A 20,666-nucleotide genomic window follows, 5' to 3' on the forward strand; every position below is an offset into this window, starting at 1 on the left:
CAAAAATCAGGACATTTGACAAATCAGGACCGTATCAGGACAAGCCAATCAAAATCAGGACATGTCCTGCTAAATCAGGACGCATGGTAACCCTAGTCATACCCATACCTATCCAAACATTTTGATATACGAAAAAAATCAATTATTTTTCATTTTTTATCGTTACATAGCAACCAAACGAGCAGCGTCGAGCGTACATTGTCGATGCCTTTACCTGGTGTACGCAGTTGCCATTATTGGCTGTCATCGCTTTACCAAAAGCATACGGTGATTGGTTAAATTTAGTAGTCACCCAGTATATTATGTCACTAGGGACAGTGGGAATAATGTGTGAATTTCCAAAAGCGCACTAAATACCTCTACTACATAATAGTATATTTCGTTACAAGTGCCCAGGCAGAGAGTGTGCTCACAACGAATTTAGAGGGGCAGGCACGAGCCTTGGCGAGTGTTTCCCTTCCAAATGAGTTGTGAGCGGGCTCTCTGATTGGGCACATGTATCGAACTTTTCCACACTTTCCGGTTAACTTTAGCTTTATCAAGTAAATTAGTGAAAAAATAACTCATCAAAAATGTTCAAACTCACAGTATAGATTCAATTTATATACCATACTCGACTCAACAATGTATTTTTCTTAAAGATTATTCACATTCCATAAAGAAAAACACAGTAAACACAAAATATAAAAGTATCGCTACTGTAACTAAAGCAATTAATCCAGTTGCTAAAGATTGTTTTAGAACCTACACAAAGATATTTATTCTGACAAAAAAACAAAAAAAAAATACTCATTTTTTAAATTTTTTGTTTATCTTGATTATTTCCACTATTTCTACTACAAACATCATCGGTAGACGAAAAAAAAATTATACAAGAGGATCTCCGTTGTATAAGAACACCAACACCGTTTGAAGAATCATTTTAAGGACCTTTTTTCTACTTTTAGAAGGCATCAAATAAAAAAATCAGTTCATTGCTTTTTCGTTTATAAATTTGAAGACGAAATAAAAAAACCAGAGACGAAACGATTCAAAAAAAAAAACTTTGATGTCACCTCGACGATTTCCGTATATTTTTGAGTCTTTGATCTGAAAAGTGAGTCATATCTTAGCTCAATCATTTACTGCATTTGGTTACGTTTTCCAGTTATGTTGATGAGTACGTGAAGATGCTTGGCTTCCCTGACCTTGACTAGCCTGTGAGGGTATCATGTCAAGAAGATATTGACGTTGAAGATCAGCTGCCTGGCGTTGCAATTCAACGAGACCTTTGCCTCCAGTAGCTTGTGCCATTGCTAACTGATAAGGATAGAGAATCGGATTAAACGGCATCATGTGAGCAGGAAGTGGTTGATGACCTGACAATCCCTGTACCTGGTTTTTCGTTAATTCTATAAAAAAAATTTACGCATCATTATTAGTGCTTGAATAATCGTAACAGCAATGTCATTTTGTGAATATTAGTTAGCTAAAATATTCGTATACGATATCTTATTCTGTCGAAATACCTCTCATTATTTGTTGTTGAAGAGCAGCGGCAGTTGCAACATGATGTGGTGAAAATTTGCCACTTTCCGTAAGCTTTATAAGAGGATGTTCTTGATGTTTGGTGGTTGGAGGTGTTTGGATAGGTGAGGGTGCTTGCACAGGTGCTGGTGGTGTTGCCACTCGTCTCGTTGGTGTAACTGGTTTTGGTATAGGCTTTGGAGTCGGAGGATCTGGACTTGGGCTTGTTTGAGCTAATTTTTGTTCCATTTCGTGCTCTTGCTGAAGGGCTTTGACAAATGCAGTTTTCAATCTAAAAGAAAAGGAGAAAAAAAATTTTTTTTAAATTGTTTCTGGGTCACTTTTTATCTTTTGTTTTTTAATTATCGAACCTATTTGTATGCTCAGCTTTTAGTGCTTTTTTGACGTTTGTTGTGACACAGTGTTCACATATGACTCGCGGATCACGGCCTGCAGGAGGTCGTAAAAATGTCGCATGCTGACCTCGTGGACCATCTTTTTTTCCACTTGTAGCTGGTTTTTCCCATTTCCATACTGGTGTGAAATCTGTTTTACACTGTGTACACTCAAAAGGTTCTGGTGGTGGGGGAATCGCAGGTTCCTTGGTAATAAAATCAACGACATGTTCGAGACCGACGAGATAGATGAATTCAGTGTTCGATGGATTCGGTACAAAATGCATCTCTGGTGGCGGTGGTTTTGGAGGCGGTATTTGGAGCAAAGTCTTTTCAAGTTGTTTTCTAAGTGCTAACTTTGCAGCTGCCTGGCGTTGAGCGGGTGTTTGATTATCTTCTCTCGACCGTTCCTATATTAAAACAAAAAAAAATCAAATACTAAAATATTTATAATTAACTTTAAATACTTTTAAATAAGTGTGTCATTATTGATTTAAAATAACGTAATAAAAAGTTTTTTGTTCCTTTGAATGTTCATATACCTGTTCAGGTATTGTAGGAGTACTTATTGATGGTGTAGTTTTATTTTCTTGTGCCAAAAGTAGCTGCTTCCCAATTTTAAAACGAAACAAATTTTCTTATATGAATTGTCATTATGATATTAATGTTGATTATAAACATCAAAAAGAAGTTTGTAATATATGGTAAAAATAAAATAAAAAGTTGATAAATATTTACCTGATGACTAGGAACTGGAGTTGGATCTTTCGTAGATCTTTCGGTTCTGTCTGCTGGAGCATGGTAGCTTGATACATTTGCAGAAACATTTGTCGATCGATTGCGAGGATGAGGGGGCTGTGGAATAACCATGTTGGGTGATATTCCGGTGCTCGATCTTCCTGTATTCGGTAACAAGAGCATACCTGGAGGTGGTCCATGAAGACTGGTGCTGTTACGACTTGGTGCTGGTTGACCGCGCAGTAATGGTGGGAGTGCTTTGTTCGTTCTATTATTAGAAATAAATAAAAATATACAATTAATATGTAAATTTATTTTTTTTAAAAACATTTTCAAATTATAACACATTTATAATTTAAAATTAGATAGGGGTGGAAAAATGTTTACTGATAGAGCTTTCAAATTAAAAATGATAATTTTAATGAACACTATTATTGTACCTGTTGTGGGGTGTTTGCGGTTGTACTGTGATTGGTGGAAGTTTACTCGTAACTTTTGGAATAGCAGCGATATTTTCTTTGAGTTGCTGTGACTGCTTTAACTTCTTAAGCAAAACTAATTTCATTTCTTCAGATCTTAATTCTTCTTTCAGTTTTCTAAGAGTTCTTTCTCTTTCAGCTAATTCAATAGAGGACAACTCTTTGATAGGTAAAAGTGGTGGTAATTCACCCTCGTCACTATCCGAGACGTTACCGTTAACATGGCCATTTAATCGCGGCTCATCAGGACTTTCTGCATAGCTACGTTCTGTTCTTGGTCGCAAATTTCGTCTCGTTCTTTTTTCGTCGCCTGATTTTGCAGGTAAAATTCCTCGAGCTGCATTCTGTATATTTCTTGTTTCTGTTACATTATTGTCCACATGTGGTGATAGAAAATGAATACCAAGATCTAGCGCTGTGTCTGTATCATTACTTGATAAATTTACAGATACTGAAAGTGAATCACGTCGGACACTGCTAAAAAATATATTTTAACTCGTTATAATAAGTCATCTGTGTTTGACGGTAACTGTTAAAAATAAATAATCCATAAAAGTCAATAAACGACTTATTACAATAATAATAAAAATAATCATAATAATAATTATTATTATTATCACGTCTAGAGGTTAAAAAATAATAATAAAGGTAAATTATTGATAGCACAACATCGTGCTTTTCATAATCTGTGTATTATGGAGTTTCCATAATTTATGATATGATTTTCACTTATTTCATATTGTCTTAGATGTTTTATATGCAAAATCACGTCAAATTCAACGTCTATGTAAAATAACGTATGTAAAATTCCATAAAACCCGCATCAATACTCGTGACAACCCAGAATAGATGCTAATAACACCACTTACTCACTTATTTTTTTTTACTGTAATTATATTTACTTTAGGTATTTCGTTGTACAACTTACTTTACGCTGAGATCAACCACTGCATCTCCATCCAAGTCCATTGATTCCATGATGACAGACTGAAATTAATGATCACATTATCATTCTCCTAATAAGAATTTATTAATAAAACATAAATCACATTTGTATCACTTAATACTATAAATAAGTGTTTAATACTTCTGAAAATGAATAACATTTACATGTTAAACAATTATGATTTAAGATATAACCTCTCGTACTTTATTTGGTAAACAACCAACTCAACCGAAAAACGGACGCAACTAGACTGAAGTATGCTTACGAGTTCAGTATATTAAAATGTACATTGATTTAGCTTGTTTTATTCGATGACTAAGTACAAATATTTTGTAATTATTAAGTCCATACAACTATGGTTGTACCTGCAATGGAAATGTCAACAAAAACGTTTAGTCAACAATGGTGGCAAAAACAAATAACAACAAAAACAGCGTCTTGAGATACAGACCATGGCTTTACGAAATAACAGAATCACATCGAATTCTCATACTAATGATCAAAGTTCACTACTACAGTAATAAATATACTGAATAATAATAAAATATACTACATTAATGTAAAATATCGTCTCATATAAGTAGTGGGGGCATACCTTTTCATCGCCTCGTGAAATTAACATTGACGAGCACGTTTGTAAACGGAATTGAGAAATTAGTTTGATGCTTTCGGAAGTGGCGTCTCGGCACAATGGCGATATGGCAGCTATTTAAATAAGCTTGTTGGGCTTGGGTGCATTTCTTTAATAAAAAATTTTTTTTCGTTTTGCAATTTCGCCCTGTAATACCGGCCAAAATTTTATAGGAAAAAGCTGTTTCTTGTAGTGGCAGTACTGGCACATGACATTATTTTTTTTGGCTTCCAATTATTAGATGGATAACTGTTCAATGTTTATATCAAACTGGTAAAGATTTTGTTCAGAGTTGTGTTATTGCGGGTCCCGCAATAACGATTCGCCGACAAGAAATGTTTGTCGCGATAGAAAAATATGAAGGCGCTTGTTGTTGCTTTCATGTGAAGCTGCCATAGTCGTATGCAAATGCAAAAATAAAGTAGAATTTACATGAAAGCAACAACAAGCGCCTTCATATTTTTCTATCGCGACTAACATTTCTTGTCGGCGAATCGTTATTGCGGGACCCGCAATAACTCCCGCAATACGGGACCAAGAATAGCACCCCTGAAATAGATAGAAAATTGACTTGTTGTGATTGTTTGTTATTGTCACATAGCTCGTACCACACATTAGGTGTGTTCGTTCACTTTTCACACCGAGCGTATGCACGGAGCGTAGAGCTGTGAGTCGGTTAATAACCGCGGTTATTAACCGGTTATTAACCGGTTAATAACAGGCGGTTAAAAATTTTTTGGTTTTTAACCAAAAAAGGGAGGAGCCTGCGCACAAAAAGCTGCGCGTACTTTATACTGCGTACGTATTATTTATTAATTTTCAACGATAAAAATATTAATTTATTATAAATAATATTAACATTAAATATTATTTATTTGATGTCAAAAAAATATGAATAATTAAATTATGTTAACAAAAATTCAATCGTAGTGTCAACTGAAAAATTTATGAATAAAAAAACACAGTGAAAAAGGTAAACATCATAACAACTTTTATTTTTATTGTTATTAATATTTTTTTAAACATTTTTCTAAAAAATAAGTATTATTAGTGATAAATTTCAAATAATTATATAATAATTAATATTATAATTTGCAGTTGATGGGTATGTCATATTCAATCCAGAGAGACTTGATTATTGTAAAGAGGAAAAGTGAGGTTAAACCCAGAGTTGACAGCCTACGTTTTTGTTGTTGATATGTCATATATGTAAGTAAAAAAAGTAATTAAATTTAGTCCAAAGAGATTTAATAACAGTCCATATATTTTATAAATACTAATTTTAACAATGGGTCGTTCTGAATCTGAGGTTTGGAAACATTTTAATGTTGTTGCAAATCCTGAATGCAAATACAAGACAGGAAGTTTTAAATATTGTGGAAAAAAATATGTTCCAAATGCTGGTAGAATGATGAAGCATCTTGCTCAAGAATGTCAAAATTGTGATGATGAAATTTAAACAAATTTTATGGAAATAATTGTGCAAAAAAAATAAACTTGATGTCAGACAATCATCTGAGCAAGTTGTAGCACTAATTACAAAGAACAAAACAACTTAAAACAAAGGCTCAATTGACAGGTTTATTGATACTAAAATGTCCAAAGAAAATCATGATAAATTGAATGCTTCTTGTGCACGAGCAATATATGCCAGAGCTTTAATTAACATTATTGTATTCAAAAAAGGGTTACAAGTATTAAATTGTAAAGTTCAAAGTACACCAAAAATTAATCATAAAATTTAAAAACATATCTAGTTTTTAGTTGAGTTTGTCCTTTTTTTTTTTCTTTTTTTTCTCATCAAAAAATTGCTTATTTTTTTGTTTTTTCCTTTTAATTTATTTTTTTTAAGGACAAATTGCAAGTGCAAAATATTGACAAACTAATGTCACAATGAAAATAGAAAGCTTTATTAGTTTTCAACAAGTTCATGGTATAAAAAAATATAAAAAACGTTAACATATGGTATATTTCTAAATTTGTATTATTCTACTTGTTACAATATTATTAGTCTCAATTTTTCTTCCATTCATTGTTACTAATAAATATGATATATGGAATCTACAGGTCTTGCTAATATTATTATTCCCAATCATCATTGTTTTTTATATTTATTGTTATTTTCAGTATGTATCATTAAAATTTTTTTTTTTAACCCAAATTTAATATAAATAACTCAAATATTATATTTTGTTTGTTTATAACAATTTATTTATTTATAATAATTTATTGTTTTTATTATTAATAATTAATTAAATTAAACATTGAAATAAGTCTCTGATTTTGGACCTATTATGAAGCTCTCAATTTTGCGCATGCGTGTCGATGCCCCGCCCCCGTTTGGTTTTAAACCGGTTATTAACCGTTAATAACAGTTATTAACCGTCAAAAAAATAAATAGCCGGCTAATTAACAGCTCTAACGGAGCGTATGCAAGGAAGCGCTAGCGTTTTGCGGTCATTTGAAGAAACTTTAGCAACTAAAATTTACTATTTATTTATAGTTTTTATATTTATAAAAATAAATGACATGTATTTTATTCATTAAATAGATGAATGACTATGGACAAGCAGAGCTGAGGAAAAGATAAACAGCACCATCATTGAAATTGTAGTCTTGACATCAAATTTCAATTATATTAATATAATATAATAAATAAATAATATTATTGGTTTTTTTTCAATTATCGCACATCCTTAGTAGCCACTAGTATAGTTTTTCAACTAAGTGCTATGCCATCATATATGTAATACTTCTATATTGCTAGCGTCTTATCTTCACAATAAGTGGATTTCTTCCAGCGGCAACGGTGCAGACTCTATCATCTTCTTTGTCGTGTACCTACCAAAACGACGCGCGCATGTGGCAAGAGTGGGGCACTTGGGAAACGTCAGAAGCTCACTCACACTACTACATTTGATGTAAAAATTGTTGTTTGTTTATTGAAATTGATGAATTGTTGAAATTGTTTAATAAATTTAACAATTAGATATAATAGTGTGAGTGAGCTTCCGACGTTCTCCGAGTGTCACATGCGCGCGTCGTTTTGGTTAATACACGACAAGGAAAACGATAGAGGCTGCGTTCTTTTGCCACTATTTTTTTACGCATTCTGACCGCGCAGTTGCGCAGAAATAGAGGAATCAAGTAAAATTTTTAAAGTATATATGTGTGCGTTACACACACGCTTACAAACACTTGAAAACTCACGTGCTTTTTCACCTTTGCGCAAATGCTGCGCCTGTCATGCAAACTTGTTGAGAGAACAGTGGTGTCGAGCAAATAATTTTTCAAAACTAAGAATTAAAACATGGCTGATCCAGCCCCTCATGTCCTACGCTGTTGCAAACTGACTTTTTGCTGACTGCGCATTCAATTGCGCGTGCGTCAAAATAAACAGGAAAGAAAATAAATACACAAAAGAAAGCACCTACTTGAAAACTCACGTGCTTTTTCACCTTTGCGCAAATGCGTGGTCATGATGCGCTAATAAAAAATTAACGAAAGAACGCTGCCAGAGTCTGAATCGTTGCCTCTCGAGAAAAAATCGAGCCTTGCTAGCAATATAGAAGTCTTTATTTTAGAAAAGTCGCAAGTGCCTGCGTCAGTGCTGAGCAGGGATGGGCATGTATAAAATATAATGTTTTAAACCGTGTTTAAAACATCGTTTTAAACATCCTTAGTTTTTTTATTTTTTATTTAATGAACACTAGGGACAAAGCCCTATGGTTCATCCTTAGTTTTATCCATTTGTATAAAACATCTCTCTCTAGCGGTGAAACTTGTTAAAATATCATATCAAATAGTCTCATTGTAAAATAAATTGTTTTGCTATTTTTAATATTAATTCTAAAATTTCGTGTCTTTATTTTAAAATTGTTAAATAAATTAAATTAAATGTAAAAAAAGTAAAGTAAGAGAAACCACACTTCACAATCTTTAGAAAAAAAATTTTACAAGCGCCATCAGCGGCAAAAAAAAGCCCTAAATTATAAAAAATTTGCCTTGTGAATTGGACTGCAGGAATTAATATGAAATATTTAGGACAAGCAGTAGCTGAGAAAAAGATGTAGCTCAGGAATTGATGTTGCTTCAAACATAATTTTTCTGGCCACAGAAATTCTTTAACTCTATCTTTTCCTTAGCTACTGCTTGTCCTTGGGATTTTTATTTATTTAATGAATAAAATACATGTAATTCTATTTTTGAAAAATAAAAATGTCCATGGAAAAGCAGTAGCTAAGGAAAAGATGTGGCTAAGGAATTAATGTTGCTTAAAACATAATTTTTATGGCAACCGTAATTCCTTAGCTACAGCTTTTCCTTAGCTACTGCTTCTCCTTGGACATTTTTATTTTTTGAAAATGAATAACATGTATTTTATTTGTTAAACAAATAAATGACTAAGGACAAGATGAAGCTGAAAAAAATTATGGTTAAAATTCATTAAAATTTGAGTTACTGAGAGATCACGTGGGTTTTATCCGTTTTATCCTGTTTTAAACGTGTTAAACGTTTCATCCATGGATAATTGTAAACAACTCAAAAACTTAGAATATGCCCATCCCTGGTGCTGAGCGACTTCAGACGCGTATGCGAATCATCCGTAAGTTTACGTATAACGGCTATAGGGCGGCGTTTTAATCGTTTTTTGAAATTGTTCAAGCTGTACCCAAGAAGACTAGAAATACAGGAGGACGAACTTGTCTCAAAAAACTGTATCGCTAGAAGATCGCCGCATAATCGAGTAGCGCTGCAGTATTACGGCGTATAAGCATCTGCCGGTAACGTGCGTGACTTTCATCATTTTTGTTTTACAATTTGTATAATACAAACATAGGGTGCATTCTTTTAATAAATAATTTTTTTTCGCTCTGCAATTTCGCCCTGTAATACCGACTAAAAACTAGAAACAGAAACAACGACAAAAGTGATAAATTTTTCTATGCAATATTCCGGGCTTTACAGTTTACGATAATGTGTGGTACGAGCTATGTGACAATAACAAACAATCACAACAAGTCAATTTTCTATTTATTTCAGTTTAATATAAACATTGAACAGCACCCGTATTCAGAGGATGTTCTCATTAGGGCTTTTTTTTTCCGATGGCGGCGCTTGTGAACTTTTTATATAGATTTTACATAGAAAAGCTTCACAAGCGCCACCATCGGAAAAAAAACGCCCTACATCCTCTGAATACGGGTGCAGTTATCCATCTAATAATTGGAAGCCAAAAAAAATAATGTCATGTGCCAGTACTGCCACTACAAGAAACAGCTTTTCCCTATAAAATTTTGGCCGGTATTACAGGGCGAAATTGCAGAATGAAAAAAAATTTTTCAGAGCATACAGTTCTGAGGATTATTTATAAAAATTACTTATTAATTATATAAACATAAAAGTGCAAATTGATTGATTGGGGTTCATCTTTTTTCTTACCTATTTGTCAATAGTTTTTCGATTTATTATGGCAAATAAATCGAAAAGCCCTAAATTGTAATGCTCTGTGAATACGGGTGCTGTACACAACTGTTTTTTTTTCAACATAACAATCCTATATAAAAAAAAGCATTGGGCAGCGTTCGATAGCTGTCCGAGGGCCTCGAGCTGGGCCAACAGAATGACAACTTGATAAATCGAAAACTCACTATGAGAAAAACCCATTCAAATATTTTGAATTATAATGGAGCAGTGTTGGCACTACAAGCATATGAAATAAACTATGATAAAAAAACGGCCGGATTTTTGGCCTCGGCCAGCTATCGAACGCTCCCTTGGTGTCATGGCGGCGCTTGATGAATTTCAAACTTGCCGCCTGAAATTTGAATTTGATTGGCTCTCATTTGAAATTTGATTGCCGCAATAATTTGTGCACATTTTGATTAGAGTTTAGATTGATCACGTGCATGTCGTATAAATTGATATAAGTGGCGCTAACTGCATATACATATGTATGTGTGTGTTGACATATGTGATTATACAACATTTTATCTGTCAAAAAATATTAATGCCCATAACCTTCAAATGATTCACTATAATTCAATTGGATTGTTATAAATAAAAGTTTGTTATAAATAAACAAAAATTTAATCACAAAAAAAAAAAACGTATACATTCATTTTTAAATAGGGCACGTGAACCTGTCAATATGATAAAATCAAGATTTGTACATAATTAACAATAACAAAGTATTGTTAATTGAAATTTTAGAGTAAACAATTTTTTTTTAACCATTATTGAAGTACGAATCCTGCATTTATTGGTTTAAATAAGCCTTCTCTTTAAGAATAAAAAAGAAAGTTGTTCAACAATATTTATGAATAAATGTTAAAAATTGTTCGGGGTGACATGCAATCGTTAATAAACCATTTTTTGTATTTTTTTCCACTGAAATACGGATTCTGCTATCATCAGCCCACGTTTTCCTCTTCAAAGTTGAAAAAAAAATTATTTAAAAGGATTTTTTTTTGGAATTGTTAATAAACAATTGCAAGACACCTCGAAAAATAAATATTCTTTAATGACTTTTTTTTTATTTTTGAAGGAAAAGTAATGGGTTAGTTTGCATTGATAATAACAGAATTTGTCTTTCAATGGAAAAAAATAAAAAAAATTGTTCACTTCTAATTAGCCTGGGGTCGATGGAATCAGAATAAACTATCATATGGATTCATTTGGAGTTTTTTTTGGAGAATATTGGAGTAAAGTTAATTTTCTTTGGATGTTAATAGTTTAATTAATATTAATTAATTAAGATTTAGGAGGGCAGGCAGCCTGAATTTTTTGAATGTTTGACTTTTTTTTTTTTTACATAGAAGATATTTTTTTTGGAGAATTATAATATGCGAAAAAATCGCATTGAAAGTTCTTCAATTTATTATTAAAAAATATTATAACTTTTTAATTGTTGCTATGCGCTGATTAATCATTTCGGTCCATTGCGCATCCCTACTCTCAAAATCCCAACATAAATGTGTGGTGTAGGGTACATTGATAAAGTGACAGTATTATTTTTATAATTACTCCAAATTACTCCAAAATGTTTATTTAAAATAAAAAAAGTTCTTGAACATAAATTTATTACTTTATAATTTAATCTTTAAAAACTAGGAAAATCATAGAGAACATAAAATATGGGAGGAGGATTCGGGAGTAGGGATGCGCAATAGACCAAAATGATCATTCATCGCATACCAACAATTGAGAAAATATAATATTTTTTAATAATGAGTTGAAGAACTCCCAATGGAATTTTTTTGCATATCATAATTCTTCAAAGAAATATCTATCAATTTTTAAAACAAAAACTTAAAAAAAGTTGAAAACTCAAAAAGTTCAGGCTGTCTGAGCCCCTAAAACTCAGTTAATTAATATTACTTAGATTTCATCAACTCCAGGCTAATTAGATATGAACAAAAAAATTGTTTGATCACGAAGATTGTTCATTAACAATTGCATGGCACCTCAGATAATAAATAAAGATGGATATTTTTTTTTTTTATTCTCGAAAAGAATTGAGCTTATTTGAATCAATGAAAGCAATAGATTCGTACTTTAAGAATATTCGAAAAAAAAAAGTTGACTACAGAATTTAAATTTACAATACTTTGTTATTGTTATTCAGGTACAAATTCCGATTTAAGTGGTACAAATTAGCCCTTGCCCTTTTTGCAAATAAATAGGAAAGCAATCAAAAATATTTTCATTATCAAAGGCACCATGCATCTATATATAATCATTTTGGAGTAAATTTCTTTGTTATGCTCGAGTTACATAGTCTAATACTGGTGATACGAATTGTTTTGAATCCTTTTTTTTTTGTTTTTTGTATAAAAAATTTCATTAATTTTATCTTGATCAACGGAAGCGGCCGCTTGCGGCCGCCCACAACTCTAGTAAATAATAAAAACGATCTGGTAACGTTTGTTGGGTCGTGTGGCCTGCGTTACCGTTGAAAATTAAAAATTTTCAATACTCCGGCTAGAGCCGTGTCAAATTTTATCTGTTAAATGATTTTTGATAGTAACAATACAATAATAGTACATTTTTTTTATTTTTCTCAAAATCAATTTTTTTTTTTTTTCGTTCAATCTACGTAGACTTAAGGCAAGCTATAACTTTTGTTAAGGCATGTGGCCACTAGCATAGTTTTTCGAACAAGTTCTATGCCATAGTCCATTTATTACCAGAACCATCTAGATTATTCCCAGTTATCACTGAAAAAGTCAGTTGTTTCTGGTAATAAATGGACTATGGCATAGAACTTGTTCGAAAAACTATGCTAGTGGCCACACGCCTTTAGAATCAACGAAATGACTTCAAATTAGGCTAAAAAAACATGGTTTTCGAAACTCTATCGCCCCTCAAGGGGTTCATTCTGATTTTGCCCCGACCTCTATTCGTCCCTGCCCTCTGATCGTCTTCTCGCTAACATTCTCGCTAACTTCAGCCCCGTGCTCAAACAACGCGTCTTCTGAAACTTCATCGCCCCTCACGAGAAAGTGCATTATGTGTTTCGATTTTTTCAAATTTTTTATGAAAATTGTGATTCATAGATCGAAATTTTCTCAGAGAGGCGATCGATTTTCTGAAGTACGCATGTTTTAAGCCTAATATGAATTTTTTCCGTACGAATAGTATTTTTCGTGAAAAAAAAATGGCCGAATAGATAATGTTTTTTTTATTTGGGGCGATAGAATTTTCAAAGCCGCTTCTTTTAAGCCAAATCCGAAGTCTTTACGAGAATTAGTTTGAAAATTATAAACGTTTTTTTTTTTTTTGGGGATAAATCCAATACTGTGGCTGAGCCTTTCGGCTAATAGCCTGCGTAATGAATTCATCTGTTTAATCAATAATTTTAGAATTATAATTATGAGTTATGACTACTTCAATAAAATCGGCTAATGAGTTCATCTGGAATATATTAGAGTATGCCTATATAAAGAATAATGTCAACTTGAAAAATATAATAAAAAAATGAAAATTAATAACCAAGAGAGAGCGAGTACTTATCAGCTGTCACGAGTATTAGTATGACTATTATGACATATTTTATATATGTACTTGCAATATTGTTCCGTTTTGTATTTTTTCTCTAGAATAGATTAATAATTTCAATTTGAAAAAAGGATCATTTTGTTTGACTTGAATTAATATGATACATGACCTGAATCTAAACTATTTATAAAAATATTGTGTTTAAACATTATTGCTAGTTCTGAATATAATTGCTCCATTTTTTCGACCATAATTTTAATCAATTTCTTTGTGTTTATGTTTTTATATAAATAACATGTATAACTTCAAATGTATTTAGTACGCTTTTCATCAATGCTTGTTGAGAAGTACATTTTTGCCAATATGATTTTAAATAATTTACCCTACGACGGTAACATGACAAAATAAATTTCAAAAAATAAATCCGACAAAATAAATCCGGACAAAACAAATTTGGAAAAAATAAATCGCGACAAAATAAATCGCGAAAAAATATATCGCGACAAAATAAATCGCGACAAAATAAATTTAGACAAAATAAATTTAAAAGAAGAAAATTGTTACATGAATGATAGAGATGCACACGAGACGAGACCAGTTCGGTATCTTTCGTCTCTATCTCCGAACTCGAGACGATACCGAGACGATTTTGATACAATTTTTTATTTTAGACGAGACCGATATTATACTAGCATTTAGTTCCGAGATTTTTTTCATTTATTTTTTCGCGATTTATTTCGTCGCGTTATATTTTTTCAAATTTATTTTTCGCGATTTTTTTTGCGGTGATTTTTTAGTAATAAGTTCTTATATATATTGCAAATATATAATAACCATAAACAAAACAAAAATATATAAAATAAATAAAATTGAATTGAAAATCAATCTAACTAAAAAATAATGGTAAATTATATTTCAATTTAGACGTATGTGAAATAAATAAAGTTATACTACTATATATATGTTCAATGAAAGGTATAACTAAGCATTTTTTTTTCATTCTAAAACTTGATTTATTTATTTAATTTATATTCATTTTATATATTTTTGTTTATTTTCAGTAAATCGATAACGTAATTTTTATAAAAATAAATGCAATATTCATTGTTAATTAATAATTGAAAAATTAATAATATACTCATACTTATTATATAAAAATATTAAAATATTATTTTATTTGCAATATATTATAAGAATGTATATATTTAAAATTGTCATATAAAAAATTACTTTTGTTCACTCATAGTTATACCGCCGAGATCATTACACGAAACTCTGATTTTTTTACTTGAGACGATTCCGAGACGTGTCTCACCGCCAAGACGAGACCGAAACGAGACGTTTTTTGAATGCTTGATACCGAGACGAGACTCCGATCAAATCTTGCTCTATTTATCTAATGCATTCTAATGAATGAGGAGGTGATTGTGTCACAGTATTAATTTAGCAACTATTATAAAATATTACCGATTTATAATTTTAAAGACAATTTGATGAATTTGATAGATTTTTAATTTTATTTATTTTTGTATTCAATATTATTTAAATTTATTTTATCAAGATTTATTTTTTTCCAATTTATTGTCGCGATATATTTTTTCGCGATTTATTTTGTCGCGATTTATTTTTTCGTGATTTATTTTGGGCGGATTTATTATGTCGGATATATTATGTCAAATTTATTATGTCGTGTAATCCCCTACGACAATATGCGATGAAAAGACTCTTGTGTTGCACGTAATGAATTACTCAATCTAATCTAAAATAAAAAACTGATTGATTTTTATAAAAATCCAAGTGCCATGTGAAATATGTCATAATAGTCATACTAATACTAATACTACTCGTGACAGCTGATAAGGTATGCGAATGCGCACTAGCTTTTCCTTGGTTATTAGCTTTTAGCTTTTTATTATTATTTTAATAAATTAATTATTATCAGGCAAATAACGAGGCAATAAAATTTGCATCCAGCAAATCAAACTCTACAAATTAACGATAAAAAAACTTGTGTTAATTAATTAGAATTCATGTTTCGGCTATTTTCCATACTCATTTTCAATAATTAATAACAATTGAAATATTATCAGGCAAATTTTTTCATTTTCATAGTAAATTCAGGCGAATTGCCAGATATTGAAAAAAATTTTCCGAGGTCAGGTATTTCACACCCTTCCGGCTAAGTGTCTACCGCCTGCTCACGACACGCAAACTTTCACGTTTTTCTATGAATGCTGGAATTCCAAACATGGCACCTCCATGATCCAAGCTTGGCACACTAGATATTACTAAATTAACCATACTTTAGACGATCTGGTGGTAAAATCACTTGTATTTATTTAGCAACATTCATTAAATATACCGATTTGTCCGTACATGCATTATAAACTATTATAAAATATTAATATTAATATTTATTTTAGTCCTCATTTTATTTAATTTTTATACAAATTTCATGCGTATCAACTATCTATATATATCCCACCATTGCATACTCAAATGTAATACTTTTATTATTACATAAGTCCACCAAATAAATTTGATAAGAGAAATAATATTTTTTATCAGTCAGAATTTATTAATTCATGATAAACATCAGGTATTCAGGTATTCTTCAAATTGAAAATGAGAATTTTTCGACGAAGGTCCATCTAATTCCTTTATATATAAAGCAGCAAATTTATATAAAAACTAGCGCATGCATTTTTTATATATGCTTTTCTGATCTGTGTTTATCGTTCCGATTTTGAATTTTTAAGTAGTTGAAAGTTAAATATTATCTCCAAATACTTAGAACCCATGCAAAATTTTACAAAATTTAAGATGTTAGAATAAAAAAAGAAGTTTAAATTTTGAGGATCAGTTTTCATGCATTCGATGCAATCGTTTCCCAAAAATAACATGCTGCCAATAAAATGATAACCAATAGAGAAGAGATTAATTATTCTAGAGCTTTGTCTTACTATTTTTCCAGTCATATTTAGATTATCCACGATAAATATGCTTTTTTATATACTGATTCTTTTTGATTGTTCTTATTTTATCGATCAAGTTATTCATAACCACAAAAATTTACAATGCTTACACTTGCAGTTTATACTAAACAGTAATCCGATAATTAACCATATGTTTTGCGTTTCAAATTTACCTAACTTACATTTGATTAAGTGTAAATTACTTAATTTTATAACCATTAATTAATTTTAACTTTTTTTATGAATACATTATTTCAGCGCCACTAATTTAATTTCGTGTTTCCCCCTGATAAAATATCATTGCTGGTAAAAAAAATTTTTTTTGTAAAAATGTAAAAAAATTTTTTTAGTATTTTGCAAATACAATAGTGTCATGCACTAAAGAATAATTTTTTAATCAATCTCGTAAAATTTCATAAAATTTAATTGAGTTTTAGAATAAAAAAAGTTGTTTGGAAATTTATTTATTGTAAACTCCGTTGAAAAAAGAATCTTTAATTTTTTTTGTTAAATAAACAAATTCTGATACTGTCATGCACTGCATCATAATATTCATAAGTGACTTTACCAAATTTTAGGTCTTTATATTGTTTTTTACTAATTAAAAAGTTGTTTGGAAAAAATGACAGATAAGGCTAGATCTTCAAAGGTTGTCATTTCTCTTAGAGGAATGCACCCCATTACTCAAATTTTCGTTTTCGCTCTCCAATTTCGCCCTGTACTACCAACCAAAATTTTATAGGAAGAAGCTGTTTCTTGTAGTGGCAGTACTGGGACATGACATTTTTTTTTGGCTTGAATTTGTGGAAGGAATAACCTGAACGACTGGTCAATGTTTATAACTTAAATAAACAAAAAATTTAAAGTAAATTTATCGCTAAAATTTATTATTAAAGTTTATCATAAATAAATAATCCTACAATATTTGACAATCATACCCTGGTGGAAATAATTTCTCCGTAAAACTCCGGAAAAACTCCGGAAAAACTCCGTATAATTCCGGAAATACTTCGTAAAATTCCGGAAAACTCCGTATCACTCCGGAATTGGCCCATTAAAATTTTTCGGTCACTTTTTTTTCTTCATTTTACACTGGAATTCGAGTATTTTGGAATTGCAACCGATTTTTCGTATTTTTTCGAATTTTTTCTAAGTGTGCCAATTCCGGAATAATCCGGAGCAATTCGGAATAATCCGGAGCAATTCGGAATAATCCGGAGTAATCCGGAGCAATCCGGAGAAATATTTCCACCAGGGTAATGGTAAAAACACTTATTGAATATGGTTATCATAAAACTGTATATGTGACTGTTTTTACAACTATACAAGTTTTAACATTAATAGCTAAAATTTTTTTTTATTTATGTTTTATATTGTGACTTTTTTTTATTGTTTGTTATGGTCATTCGTCACATAAGATGTTATGAGAGAGCTTGGGGAATTACATAGAGAATTTTATCACTTTTGTCGTTATTTCTGTTTCTAGTTTTTAATCAGTATTACAAGGCGAAATTGCAGAGCGAAAAAATAATTTTTATTCGAGGAATGCACCTATTCGTTCATTCACGGATTCTTTTTCGTTCCATAATACTGGCAATAAATGCTGTGAACAACAAAAATGACATAGTTCTCCAGTCCAAGTTATCAGACTTCATGGGTCGTAATCAGTTAGCTGACAAGTAACGACCCGACAAAAAAACAACGATTGTAGTCGATTGAAATTGATTCGTACTTCAATGTCATGCTATCAAAATTATTTGTACCGCCCCCCCCTGTCATTAATTGTGATCAATTAATTGGAATTTCACGTTTCAGATAGCCGACAATTCATAAGAAAGTGTACAAATTAATTTATGACTGTATTTGATGGTATATCATTTTGTACGTTACTATATATTTGTAACATCTCTCAGAAGTCAAGTTTTTTTTTAGTTAACTAACTAAATATTTAAAAATAATCCGCTAAATAATATTCTACGGCACTTGTAAAGTCCGTTCATGTAGAGCGGAAAAGAATCCGCGAATAAACGAATGCACTCTATAGCTTTCACTCAATTACTCTAGTGAGCTCTTATGAAAAGAAATGTTAGGGGACTGCTAGCAGTACATGTATAGCTATTCTCGACATAATTATTCCATGTACACGGGATAACATGGAAACGCTCGAAAGCGATATAGTTGTTTGATGGAAACCATAGAGAAAGATACAAATGAAACCATAAATTACGGTGAATTTCCATAAAATAGCTATCCCAGTCACTCGGAATGACTTGCGGATAATTGAGGGTCCGGATGCAACAACAAGCCGAGCGCTCAGAACCCTATATAACGTAACGTTGTTTAGGTTAAATTTACGAAAATTGCAAAATGAATTGAAAAAAAAATATATATTTTTTTGTAAAGAATCAAAAATGACATATTTTTTTTCGAAGAAGTGACATTCAATTACAATACGCCTATCCAGTATAGAGTGGGTACAAGCAGAGTGAAGCCACCGAGGTGTTATTGGTCCGACATTTTGTGCTCGCCATATGGAGTGGGTATAAGAGATATTCGTCACTTCCGAGGTAAAAATCATCTATAGCACCCACTAGAGCTGTTAATTAACCGGTTATTTATCATAAAAATACATTCCGGGATCTGTAAAACTAATATATATAATTTGCCGATCATCAGCCGAGTGTCGGTTGATTCTCGGATTGTCATGATAAATATTCAAGTGAAACAAATTTTCGTTATTTTTAATTATTGCTGCTATGGTTGAGTAGGTAAGGCTCTGGACTTTCATCAAGAAGATACCGTGTTCAAGTCCAGGTGATGGTAAAAATTTGTGGTCAAAATCTTTCGGTCCAATAGATCATTAATAGGTGCTTTCTTTTGTGTATTTATTTTGTTTCACTTTAATGCGCAGGATCATGTACATGCGCCTGTCATGCAAACTTGATGAGAGAACAGTGGCGTCGAACAAATAATTCTTGAAAAATAAAAATTGAAACATGGCTGATCCAGCCCCGCATGCCCTACGCTGTTGCAATCTGACTTTTTGCTGATTGCGCATTCAATTGCGCATGCGTGAAAATAAACAGGAAAAAAAATAAATACACAAAAGAAAGCACCTAGTATGAAGTACGCGCAGCTTTTTATGCGCAGGTTCCTCCCTTTTTCGGTTTAAAACCGAAAATCTTTTAACCACCTGTTATTAACCAGTTAATAACTGACTCACAGCTCTATTGTAAAGAATATATTTAGATTAGAATTAATTTAAATATATAAAAAGCTATAGAAAAAATGTCTAAGAAAAGAATGTGGCCACATGTTAATTTATAAAGAAATTAATTGAGCCGAAAAAATTAACATGTTAAAATATCCTTTCCTTAGCTACCATTTTTCCTATGACTTTTTATTTATTCAAATTAATGAAAAGCTATGGGAAAAATATTAGCTAAGGAAAGAAAGTTGCCTACATGTTAATTTCATTGGCTGAATTAATTCTGTTTAAATTAACATGTAAACAACTTTCTTTCCTTAGGTACTATTTTTTCTATAGCTTTTTATTTATCTTACGATATTACATAAATAAATAAAAATAAAATATATTAACTCATTTGAAATTATAAAAGCAATCAGTCGGTAGCATAGTTTGGGTCAATATTGAAGATACCATTGTCATAATATCCACATTTCCCACTCCCTTCGCCCAAATACAAAAATCGGTCTCTGCGCATGAAAAAAATCTTCAGTTAGGGAAAAATATAAGCCCCATAGTCCAATTCACAGGGCATTACACTTTGAGGCTTTCTCTTCCACTGGCGGCGCTTGTGAAGCTTTTGTATGTAAAATCTATATAAAAAAAAAATTTACAAGCGCCATGAGCGGCAAAAAAAAGTCCTAAATTGTAAAAAAATTGCTCTGTCAATCGGACTGCAGAAAAAAATAAACGTAGTGTTATATATCCCAGAATATCGAACTGACCTATGCTACCGACTCATTTATTTT

At 31.4% G+C, this 20,666-nt stretch overlaps 1 protein-coding gene and 1 long non-coding RNA gene across 21 annotated transcripts in view; one reads left to right on the top strand and one right to left on the bottom strand.

Annotated features, from left to right (window-relative positions):
- Positions 1-187: 187 nt before the first annotated feature.
- Positions 188-20,666, bottom strand: part of LOC122857538 (transcriptional repressor p66-beta) — a 28,392-nt gene continuing 7,913 nt past the window's right edge. For 2 of the 20 annotated variants that reach the window (XM_044159766.1, XM_044159776.1), the window contains exons 2-8: positions 4,047-4,105; positions 3,080-3,592; positions 2,640-2,907; positions 2,444-2,509; positions 1,878-2,311; positions 1,509-1,798; positions 188-1,391 (exon numbers count right to left, since the gene is read on the bottom strand). In XM_044159766.1, coding sequence (XP_044015701.1) covers positions 1,135-1,391; positions 1,509-1,798; positions 1,878-2,311; positions 2,444-2,509; positions 2,640-2,907; positions 3,080-3,592; positions 4,047-4,105 — 1,887 coding nt within the window. In that variant the 3' untranslated portion in view covers positions 188-1,134. The other 18 variants (XM_044159764.1, XM_044159769.1, XM_044159765.1 and 15 more) reach the window with 17 other exon arrangements.
- Positions 5,529-6,696, top strand: LOC122857568. The gene is made up of 3 exons (XR_006374222.1): positions 5,529-5,668; positions 5,794-5,904; positions 6,005-6,696. It is a non-coding gene; the product is annotated as an uncharacterized LOC122857568 (long non-coding RNA).

Source organism: Aphidius gifuensis, linkage group LG5 (genome assembly GCF_014905175.1).
Source record: "Aphidius gifuensis isolate YNYX2018 linkage group LG5, ASM1490517v1, whole genome shotgun sequence".
NCBI lineage: Eukaryota > Metazoa > Arthropoda > Insecta > Hymenoptera > Braconidae > Aphidius > Aphidius gifuensis.